General features: G+C 42.6%; 1 protein-coding gene across 1 annotated transcript in view; it reads right to left on the reverse strand.

The window, feature by feature from the left end:
- Positions 1 to 9779: 9779 nt before the first annotated feature.
- SUGP1 (SURP and G-patch domain containing 1) overlaps positions 9780 to 12270 on the reverse strand; it is a 47434-nt gene continuing 44943 nt past the window's right edge. Inside the window, exons 13-14 of the mRNA XM_073661050.1 lie at positions 11530 to 11659; positions 9780 to 10037 (exon numbers count right to left, since the gene is read on the reverse strand). Coding sequence (XP_073517151.1) covers positions 10011 to 10037; positions 11530 to 11659 — 157 coding nt within the window. The 3' untranslated portion in view covers positions 9780 to 10010. The remainder of the gene's footprint in view (positions 10038 to 11529; positions 11660 to 12270) is intronic.

Genomic DNA, 12270 nt, shown 5'->3' on the forward strand with positions numbered 1-12270 from the left:
GCGCGCAGCCACTGATAACCGGCGCCATGGGAGAGGGCTGGAGGACTGCGCTGGAGGGGATCCTTGGAAGTGGACATTGGGGAAGCGCTGAGCCCATATGCAAGTAATCATCCAGCTTTCTTCCCTATAATACGGATCCATGTCAAAAGGAAGAATAAAACGGATGGTTACTTACATATGATTACAGCACATATGGGCTCAGCATTAGGTCCCGTTCACACTACATTTCTGCAGTGCGGTAGGATCTACCCGAATAGACTGCAATGACCCGAGCAAGATCAAGCACGCTGCGGTTGTAGGATTTTACTGGACATACCCGCTTGTTACAGCGCGTAGCCATTATAAGCTATGGTGCTGGTCACAAGACCATGGTTCTGAGACAGTCTGTCCTTGCAAACACATGGAGACGTCCGTATTTTACAGTATCAAGGAAGAACAGTTTTAATACTAATCTATGGGTGTGGAAAACACGCATCTCACGGACGTTGCCCGTGTGGAATCCGCATGAACCTTGTAATGTATGGGAGAAGCTTTGCGATGTATCCATAAGGGAAAGTCACTGGTAACATTTTATGACTACGTGAAAAATACTGATGTCTGAATGAGGCCTAAGACGGATCTCCCGACCGCACTGCAGAAACTGACGAGTTCTTGATGGGGAAACCACGGTTAGAACGCTATGAGAATCGTGGACGTCTGAATGAGCCCCAAGTAACAGCATGTCTGCACCTCCAAATCTCTTGTTGGTCTGTTTCTATAAGTACAAATGTCCATTCATCTTCAGCAGCTGTCAGCCAAATACTCCTACCTTCTGACCCCCAAAACACCCTAAACACTTGCATGCTCAGGAAGAAGGGAGTAAGGCTAGGTCCGCACTGGGATAGTAGCCATATGTCAGTCACATGCGCTCAGGAGGTATGCACCCAACAGTGGGCACAGTCAGGATGAATGCCAAGGTATTCGTCCACCATAGGGACCCATTGCAAAGAAACCTATACTGCATGGTGTACATTACTTTACAGTAGCCATTTGTACAAGAAGGTGCAGCCTGCTCTGCTTTCCAATACAGTTACATGGAATGTAGGCACATACCGGGCAACTGGAGGCAAGAAGAAGACCTCCATCTGGTAAATGGTCACCTATGGAACATTACAGTATACTTTGTAAACCGCTCTGAACATACACAGTAGTCTAAGTGCACGAACAGGGTGTATCTAGCTAAGCAGTTGCCAGACACCTCAGCTAATATCCCTTAAGTGTATAGGATGCCCGATCCTTCTTTCCTATGACCTCATTTGGTGAGAGGGCGGGGGGGGTCTGACAGTCCTGACAACTTTGCTCAAATGTATATGGACACCTTAAGAATGAGGAATCGTAACCCATGGCATGACTTTGTATTTTCTGGCCAGTGTATGCATGGCAGTGGCACCTGTCTCATGGTATCGTTTTTAAATCTGTAGGGGAGCAGACAACTAATGCTGTTACCATATATGTAGCCATATTTTTTGCTTGCACAATGGCAAGCATAGCCTTGTTAGTGGGAAAACGTGGAACAGGTGCTGCTGTGTCCACAATACTGAGATTCACCATCCGCCTCTGATCAGAGCACCTGAAAGATAGAAAACAGAGTCTGGGATAGCTTCTTTGATTGTCATGAGGCCCCCTTCACACGTCCGTATAATACCGGTACCAGTGTTTTGGATCAGTGTGCCATCCATGTGCTGTTTTTTTCCAGTAAGGCTTAAGAATTCATTCCAAAGCTTCGCTTATACCATGGTCACAAATACGCGGGATGCATGGGGCCCGCAGACACCATAGACCCCTTGACAATCGCGGCTCGGTCCAGGAGCAGCCGTCATCTGTGCTGTAGTGCAGTGTATTGCCGCGCAGAGACCGTCTCTCTGCACAGCAATACCAATGCAAGCCGCTGGCCTATCAGTGGCAAAAAGCGGACATCTGCGTCCCAGCACAGCGGCGTATGACGCCACTGACATGCACAGACGGCAGCTGCTGGCCTCTGGTATTGGTATTGCTGTGCAGAGAGACGGTCTCTGCGCGGCAATACACTGCACTACAGCACTGATGTCGGCGGCTCCTGGACCGGGCCGAGATTGTCAAGGGGTCTATGGTGCCCGCATGCTGCATGTGCAGAAGGACTCCGAGGGAATGGAGGACAGGTGAGAAGAACCTTTTTTTTTTTCTCTGTTATGGGGAACTGGGTGAGCACAGATAGGCACCTGGATGGGGGACGTTACGACAAGATGAGGACCAGGATGGGGGACATTACTACAAGAGGAGGACCAGGATGGGGGACATTACTACAAGAGGAGGACCAGGATGGGGGACATTACTACAAGAGGAGGACCAGGATGGGGGGACATTACTACAAGAGGAGGACCAGGATGGGGGGGCATTACTACAAGATGAGGATCAGGATGGGCACATTACTACAAGATGGGGCATTACTACAAGATGAGGATCAGGATCGGGCATTACTAGAAAATGAAGATCAGGATGGGGCATTACTACAAGATGAGGACCAGCAAAAAAGAAGCAAGACAAAAATATATCTCATACCCTACCATAATTATATATAAATGTAAAGCAAAATTGCATAATAAATATAGGGTACTTAGTGAACTATTTTTGATCAAAAAAAGTATACAAGCCGTCCCACCAGCGGCAAGGTGACCCTAAATTGGGACGGTACCTATACTGCCTATATTAAAAACCTTACTGTATATCAAAGTTGAAGAAATGCATATAAAAGGGTAGACAAATAGGACCGGGTCCCAACTCCAGACCACCTAGGCCCGTGGTAAGCTACATATATACCAATCAGCTCAACAAAGGGCATGCCACACCCTTAAATTGCACAGAATGCAAACAAGTCAAAAAACCAGACAATGTGAACTGAGGTCTAAGATGGCAGACATACAAGAAACAGAGGCATGTTCACACTAGCAAAAAAGAAGCAAGACAACAATATCTCTCATACCCTACCATAATTATATATAAATGTAAAGCAAAATTGCATAATAAATATAGGGTACTTAGTGAACTATTTTTGATCAAAAAAAGTATACAAGCCGTCCCACCAGCGGCAAGGTGACCCTAAATTGGGACGGTACCTATACTGCCTATATTAAAAACCTTACTGTATATCAAAGTTGAAGAAATGCATATAAAAGGGTAGACAAATAGGACCGGGTCCCAACTCCAGACCACCTAGGCCCGTGGTAAGCTACATATATACCAATCAGCTCAACAAAGGGCATGCCACACCCTTAAATTGCACAGAATGCAAACAAGTCAAAAAACCAGACAATGTGAACTGAGGTCTAAGATGGCAGACATACAAGAAACAGAGGCATGTTCACACTAGCAAAAAATGATGAGGACCAGGACGGGGCATTACTACAAGAGGAGGACCAGGATGGGGCATTACTACAAGAGGAGGACCAGGATGGGGCATTACTACAAGAGGAGGACCAGGATGGGGCATTACTACAAGAGGAGGACCAGGATGGGGCATTACTACAAGAGGACCAGGATGGGGCCATTACTACAAGAGGAGGACCAGGATGGGGCATTACTACAAGATGAGGACCAGGATGGGGCCATTACTACAAGATGAGGACCAGGATGGGGCATTACTACAAGAGGACCAGGATGGGGCCATTACTACAAGATGGGGACCAGGATGGGGCATTACTACAAGATGGGGACCAGGATGGGGCGTACTACAAGAGGACCTGGATGGGGCCATTACTACAAGAGGAGGACCAGGATGGGGCATTACTACAAGAGGAGGACCAGGATGGGGCCATTACTACAGGATGGGGCCATTACTACAAGACGAGGACCAGGATGGGGCATTACTACAAGACGAGGACCAGGATGGGGCATTACTACAAGACGAGGATCAGGATGGGGCATTACTACAAGACGAGGACCAGGATGGGGCATTACTACAAGATGAGGACCAGGATGGGGCCATTACTACAAGATGAGGACCAGGATGGGGCATTACTACAAGACGAGGACCAGGATGGGGCATTACTACAAGATGAGGACCAGGATGGGGCCATTACTACAAGATGAGGACCAGGATGGGGCCATTACTACAAGATGAGGACCAGGATGGGGCATTACTACAAGAGGAGGACCAGGATGGGGCATTACTACAAGATGAGGACCAGGATGGGGCCATTACTACAAGATGAGGATCAGGGTGGGGCCATTACTACAAGATGAGGAGCAGGATGGGCCATTACTACAAGATGAGGACCAGGATGGGCACATTACTACAAGATGAGGAGCAGGATGGGGCATTACTACAAGATGAGGAGCAGGATGGGGCATTACTACAAGATGAGGACCAGTTCAAAAGGTGTATAGAAAAAAAATGTTATCACTAAAAATGTCACTTTGTCATGCAAAGAATGCAGCCCCCCAAATTAAATTTTTTTCCACGTGCGGCCCATATACCCAGCTGAGTTTGAGACCCCTGGCCTATACTTTGCAATGTAACAGTACAGCACATGGATGCCATCCGTGTTATACATGGACCCATAGACCTGTATTGGCCCTTGTCATCCATGCTGCTGGAAAAAAAACCGACATGTTTCCGTGTGGTCTGCACAGATACTCGGTCCGTGTGAAAACACAGACATGTGAATAGCCAGCCCCATACCTGCAGCTTCCGTGGAAAAAAAAAAACTGATACCACACGTACTGCAAACACAGACATGTAAAGGAAGCCCAAGGCTGGGCTTATTCATACACTTTGTTGTACAATCTGACAATGTTGGATCAGGGCAACACTCTGATGACAATGTATAGTGCTGCAAAATGTTGGTAGCATATGTGCAATAATAAATGTTCAGATAGTTTGTCTGCAGGGAAAAAATGAATGGATATTTGATCCAGCCATTGACAGAAATGCAGAAAGTTTCCAAACAAATGTCAGTTTAAAACCCAGCGAGTTGCATCTGGCAGGGTCCACAAGGGGTCGCTATGCCATGGTCCTCAAGGGGTCACTATGCCATGATTTACTGGTACTGCAGCTTGTGCTTCCTTCTTATTTGAGAATCATTAAAAAGGAAGCCAAATTTTGACTCCCATTTACGGATTCAACCAAGGTAATAGCGTTACAAAGCTAGAACATAGGTTTTATCATCAGCTTGGTCACTTGTTATGGATGATGTCATCCCTTTGCCTCGATGAGAATGGTAATAAAAAGCCACGTCGCATTCCTTGTGGAAAGCTTTCTTCATCTAGGACTTTAGCCAAGGGGCTACTAAATGGAACAGTGTCACAATGCTGAGGAAATCCAAAGCCTATGTGCTGAGTTGTGTCTGGACTCTGCTCTTCTTATCTCCTATCCTGCAGACATACACAGGACTCTTGACCTGACCCATATTCTGCCAGGAAGTTTCATTTTTGTCCAAAATACAAGCCGAATAAAAGAACAGGTGTATGAAGAAATTTTGTATTGTTAATTTTAAAAAAAACGATGCAAGTCTTTTCTTAACTAGGGATCAGGATCCAGGGCAGGGTCTAAGCTTTTTTTTGTTTACATGTTGAGTTTTTGGGGCGGTTTTTTTTCAGACAGAGAAAAAAGCTGCTTTTCCTAGTACCAGTAAAAGCTATGAGATTTCAGATATCTCATGCACACGCTTGTTTTTTTTTTTCCTGACTGAATGAGTACTACTGCGTTTTTGAAGATCTGCAGCATTTCAATTTTTTCAACATGTTTGCAGCATTTTTTTACCCATTGAAAGTAATGAAAACCTGCAAAAATGCAACTAGAACTAAGTCTGTCTGTGGAAGCCCTATTAAAAGCTACCATACTACCAAGAACAATGCCCTCGTGACAAATGCAACTACTCCATTCTGCGATGGCTCAACTTCTAGCATAAAACAAAAATAGAGTTGTGACGAGGGATTAAAGAGTGGCATGTGAAAGATTCTACAGGGAAATAAGACTTATTTTGGCATCTTTGGAATTATTGTTTTATATCCAGAAAACCTTTTTAAAAAGATGTTATGCAAACTGTACAATTCCTTAGAAAGAATCTGCCCCGGCTAGTAGCTGACCACTATGGTTCTAGTAATCTCTAAAGATTGACAACTACTGGGAAAGCAAGGGACCCTCTACTTTCTCTAAGTTTATATGCGGTAGGGCAGTGCAGATGAGCGTATGAGATCACCAAGTTTCATCCAAAACACTCCTACAATTTTCTTCTAATTTACAATCACGTCCGTCTTTTTATGTCTGTCACATCCGTTTTCATACAACTACATTAAAAAATATACAGGATGAAATACAGTTTCCTAAGTTCATAATAGAAATGTATCCATAAAAATGGGATGCCACTCAGATGTTCCATGTGTTTTTTTCAGGGCTGTGGAGTCGGTGTTCATTTTGGTGGAGACTTAGTAGGAACTGGTATAAAATGGACCGACTCCTAAAATGTATAATAAATTGGGTACATTAATTCAATGCAGTTTGTGGGGAATATTTATTTATAAGAATTTGGGAAAGTTATGAAATGTCCTATAAATGTCTGTCCTATTCCTGATCTAAGGGTCTAGACTTTTAGCTGAGATGAATCTGTGCTGCAGTAAATTTACCACTTACACATGAGCCATGTATGAGGGAGTCGTGGAGTCATGGAAATTGAGGAGTCAGAGGTTTGGCTTACCGACTCCACAGCCCTGGGTTTTTTTTTGTGCACCCATAGACTTGAATGGGTGAGTCTCATCCGATACTTGGAATAAAGTACTCTCCCAGACTACCGCTGCTCCTCTACACTAGGTTCCCCAATGCTCCCACGGCAACAACACAAAGCGGGGTGTCATGGGACCGCTGCAGCCTTCACATTGTGAGTGAAAGAAGCCAACTCGAACAGAATGTGAAGGCTGCAGCAATCATATGATGCCCCAAAGTTGGCAGAGGAGGAGAGTACAGCACTTTTTTTCTTTTTTTAATACTCCACCCTGGGCTCATTCAGAATAACATTTAAAGTGGGGAGAACCCCTATAGTAAGGTAAATCCTGATAAACCCTTTTTTTTTTTTAAAAAAAAGCACTAAACCTAGAATATGATACATGCATGATACTTGTTGCCTTGGCAACTATTCTACTCCGTGTGCAGCAGTGTTTCTCCTCACCAGCTCTCAGACTGGGTGGTGAGATAATGTACAAACCATTTTAATATACATGGCTTATTGTTTTTGGTAGCAGTCGCGAAAGGTCCCTTCTGCAGTTAAGACACAGAATTGTGAGCTGGTAGAAAAAAAAATTATTTATATTATAATATGAAACAACAGAATCAAAAGGACAGTAGGCTATGAATTGAGGAATCGCCTGCCATCCAGGTTGAGCACCCAGAGTTTTCCCCAATGATGCAGTTATCCTGCCGACGGCATATAGCATTGTCAAACTGCTTTCATGACCAGTAATGTATGCATTAAAGAGGACATTTCACCAATTTTTTCATGTTGAACCGGACATATAATGTAATAGACACTGCAGAACAGAAGAAAACATTTTTGTTTTTTAAATTTCACCTCTCCGTTGTAACGATATTAGTGATCAAAGTATTTGGCACACAAATATATATATATATATATTTTTTTTTTTTTTTTAAACTCCAAGTGGGCATTACCAGAGAGATCACACTCGGGGACATACAGTAGCTTATAGCTTCGAACAGGCTGTGTGAGACATAACAGTCTGCCCTCCTCACTGCAGAGTGATAGGTGCTGGAGCACAGCAGACCTGAGTGTGATTAACTGACAGTTTTCAGCTCTCATCTCTGGCAATCAGCGTTGGGTGAAGGGGCAGTGCTGCAGAGCAGTCAAATTACAAACACGTCTACTAGCTCTCATCTCATAGTGCTGCCAGCTCTGACAATCATAAGCGGGAATCCACATGTAAAAGGTAAATCAAACACACCCCCACTATAGCATAGAGCAAGCTCTGTGTGAGACATAATGACACAGCCTGCTCTCTTCACTGCACAGTAGACCCGAGTGTGATTAACAGCTTTCATCTCCAGCAGTCAATATTGAGGAAGGGGCAAAGATGGCACCACTACACTTACATTAGCAATGCTAATGCGTGTTTGGTTCTGCCAATAAATCTCATTTGAATTTGAGAGGAGAGTTACTAGAAGTGTTTGTAATGAGTCTCTCCCCTGATACAGACTACTCGAGATGAGAGCTTAATGCTAAAAGTTATTCACATTCAGGTCTGCAGTGTTCCAGCATGTCATCACTCTGCAGTAAAGAGAGCAGACTGTTTGTCAATACATATCTCACGCTGAGCCTGTTCTAAGATTTTGGGTGGGAGTGTTCTACTTCCCCAGTGTGTTGCTGCCTGCTTATGATTGGTCAGCGTCAGCGATAATGCCCACTTGGACTTAGGTGTCAAATACTTTAATCGCTTATACAGGTGTATGTCATTAAATTAGATCATGAAAAAGTTAATTTATTTCAGCTCTTCAATACAAAGTGAAACTCATTATTATATAGAGTCATTATAAACAGTGATCTATTTCAAGTGTTTATTTCTGTTAATGTTGATGATTATGGCTTACAGCCAATGAAAACACAAAAGTCAGTATCTCAGAAAATTAAAATAATTAACAAGAAACACCTGCAAAAGCTTCCTAAGTGTTTAAAAAGGTCCCATAGTCTGTTTCAGTAGGCTCCACAATCATGGGGAAGACTGCTGACTTGACAGATGTCCAGAAGGCAGTCATTGACACTCCACAAGGTCCCAGAGTTCCAATTTTCATTTGGAAATGAAGGTCCCAGAGTCTGGAGGAAGAGTGGAGAGGCCACAATCCAAGCTGCTTGAGGTCTAGTGTGAAGTTTCCACCATCAGTGATGGTTTGGGGAGCCATGTCATCTGCTTGTGTAGGTCCACTGTGTTTTATCTAGACCAAAGTCAGCGCAGCCGTCTATCAGGAAATTTTAGAGCACTTCATGCTTCCCTCTGCCGACAAGCTTTTTAGAGATGGAAATTTCATTCTCCAGCAGGACTTGGCACCTGTCCACACTGCCAAAAGTACCAATACCTGGTTTAAGAACAACAGTATCACTGTGCTTGATTGGCCAGCAAACTCGCCTGACCTTAACCCCATAGAGAATCTATTATAGAGAATCTATGGGGTATTGTCAAGAGGAAGATGAGACACCAGACCCAACAATGCAGACAAGCTGAAGGCTGCTATCAAAGCAACCTGGGCTTCCATAACACCTCAGCAGTGCCACAGGCTGATCGCCTCCATGCCACGCCGCATTGATGCAGTAATTGATGCAAAAGGAGCCCGACCAAGTATTGAGGGCATTTGCTGAACACACATTTCAGTAGGCTAACATTTCGGATTTTAAAAACATTTTTCAAGCGGTTCTTATAAAGTATTCTAATTTACTGAGATAATGACTTTTGTGTTTTCATTGGCTGTAAGCCATAATCATCAACATTAACAGAAATAAACACTTGAAATAGATCACTCTGTTTGTAATGACTATATAATATATGAGTTACACTTTTTGTAGTGAAGAACTGAAATAAACTTTTTGAGGATATTCTAATATAGTGAGATGCACTTGTATCTCCGCAACCAAGAGGCAAAATTGCAGTGCCTATTATATTGCGTGTCCAGTGCAACATGAAAAATTTGGTGTATGGTCGTCTTTAACTTTTGATACAATATCAATCTGTATGTGCTTCAGATGCAACTTAAAAAGAAGACACAGATAATGGCTTAAACAGATTTATTAAATTCTAGATTTTCACTGAAGATCTTTCCATGAACGATAAACTAAGGTAAAAGTGGGTGCAAGTTACAAGCCAAACTGATAAAAGTTTGTAAACAACGCGACAAACTAGTGATTGCCACAAGAAACAACATGAATGTATTTTATGTAACTGATGAATCAAATTGCTCTTGCAAGACATTCTCACAGTATGAAACCGATGGGATTAACCTTCTAGTAGTAGGGGCGTCTTGGGTTATTCTACAAATAGAAAATGAAAAAGTTAGAAAGCAGCATTAAAGAGTAACTAAACTTTTGCAAAGAGACTGCTGCAAAGTGTGCAGCTCAGGAGGCAGGAGCGGATTCAATAGAAAAGCAGCTGCTCCTGCCTACTGAACGCTGCACTGCTCAGTAGTCTTGAGTGATTGGTAGGAGTTTTGGGACCCCCATTGATCTAAAAGGGAAAAAAGGGGCAAAAAATATTAACATTTTCGCAAGTCATGTTTATTGATTTTTTTTTTCTTTTGTTTTTCTAACAGAAACAAGACAAAAGTCCCCATAAACTCTCCCAAATCCAAGAACTTTGGAATACCAACACAATACAAAAGCAGATAATCAGTTTTCAAGGTCCAAATAGCAAAATTCCTGCAAAAATTATACTGGAGTCATTCATAAAGTGGCTTGTCCTGGAAAAGATTTGGGCCCAGATGCATCAAGACGTTTTGTACACTGGCTGTGCTCAACCATGCCCTCTCATTGGCCCTGATTGGTTAAAAACTCCAAGACCGGCATTTTTCACGTGGCCCAAGTGTTGCAAAAATTTCAAGCAGCTTTACTCCAGAATTCTGGTGGAAACTGTTTCATGAATTGGCCTTTTGATGTTTTGTCTCTCAAGCAGAAAAATAGTAAAGGCCTTTTTACACGACTGGCCATTTAAACATGCCACTAATCATCCACGAACGAGCAAAAACCGCATAAAGTCAGGTCAGGGTTTTCAGCAGCATAATGTCTCCTGTAGATGGGAATTGTGCTGCCAACCTGATGCAGTGTGTAGTCAGAACGAATAGATGATCAGTCATTTTTCCCCCATGCAGTTGTTGTCAGCCTGTAGGTTTCACCCCTTCAACTCTCACACCTCATTATTACAAAAGTATCCTGTCTCTAGTTAAGTTAATCAGTGCCAACCTTACTTAGCTAGCACATAAACCGTTAAGCTTTTTGGAGCCTCTCATCTTGTATAAATACGCTTACAGACATAGATATAGCCAATACAGATATAAGCCAATCTACTTTTCTGGCCATGCGCATCCTCACCACTGCTAAATTTTGGGGCTTTGTGGTGGGCAAATCCTCCAAACGCCCAAAGATACATACGTAAGGTGACTGCTTTATGAAAATACAGTACATAGCGTTCACTAATTCAGCCACCCCATTCATTCCAGAAACGTTCCAATCTGAGACCTGACCACAACATATGCATCAGATCCGTCCAACATGTTTTACAGCAGTTACATACAGGATAGTCTCAGTCTCTTTCATTTTTTCTTTTGTAAAGATTTTGGTACAGCCTGGATATAAGGCAAGACGATACCTTGTTGGAGCCTAGTGTATTTGTTATATATTTTATCCATGTCATTCGATAATGTGATATGGGAATTGCTCAACGTTTGCTAGAAACAAAATCTTTTTTTCAGTCTGTCCCACAGAAATCGGCCTACTGACTTTATTAGTACAACATTCACATGTCACCTACCAGTGGATTTGGCCGGAAGCGATATGCCAGCATCATTCTTTTCCGGAAAGCTTCAAATTCATCATCATTTTTCGATAAGTCTGCTGGACGATCAATGCCAAAACCTGCCCCATCAACTGCTGTAGAACCCCTGAAATATAGGCATACGTGAGTTTGTAGATCAGAATACTTCCCTGCAAAATAATTAAACTGATGGTCCATGAATCCACTAATAGAAAAATTAATCTGCACAGTTTTTACATATTTTGTAATGAAAACCGTTTTTACTATCTCTGATGGCTTTCAGTGGATAAATATTCAAAACTGGTCTTGACTAGTCCTGAAGATATGCATTTAAAGCGTTTGAGGCCAAATTTTGGTGCAATAATGCCTATGGCTAATCTATAGTTATATGACGTCACATTACACCATTTTTTATTACCTGTGCCAAAACCTAAAAATTACAAAATAAGGCAGCGTGGTTAACATTTTTGGAGTGAAGTACAACATATGTATGATTGCTCTTAAACAAACAAGTCCAAAAAAATTGTATATTCTAGATAAGTCATAGCGGTAACAACATCTGAAACATTGGTCTTCCACACTTAAAATTGGGACGCACTCTACCGTGCGTGAATGTTGTGCTCATTAAGATGCAATATTTGATAAATATGGTGTAATGTACTTGAAGTGAGTGCATGAAAGTTTTGGCGCAAACTGTTATGTTTGATAAATATGGGGAACGGAATTTTATATTTGTGA

Source organism: Phyllobates terribilis, unplaced genomic scaffold (genome assembly GCF_046119375.1).
Source record: "Phyllobates terribilis strain yellow unplaced genomic scaffold, ASM4611937v1 Scaffold_1__5_contigs__length_1240528914, whole genome shotgun sequence".
Lineage (NCBI taxonomy): Eukaryota > Metazoa > Chordata > Amphibia > Anura > Dendrobatidae > Phyllobates > Phyllobates terribilis.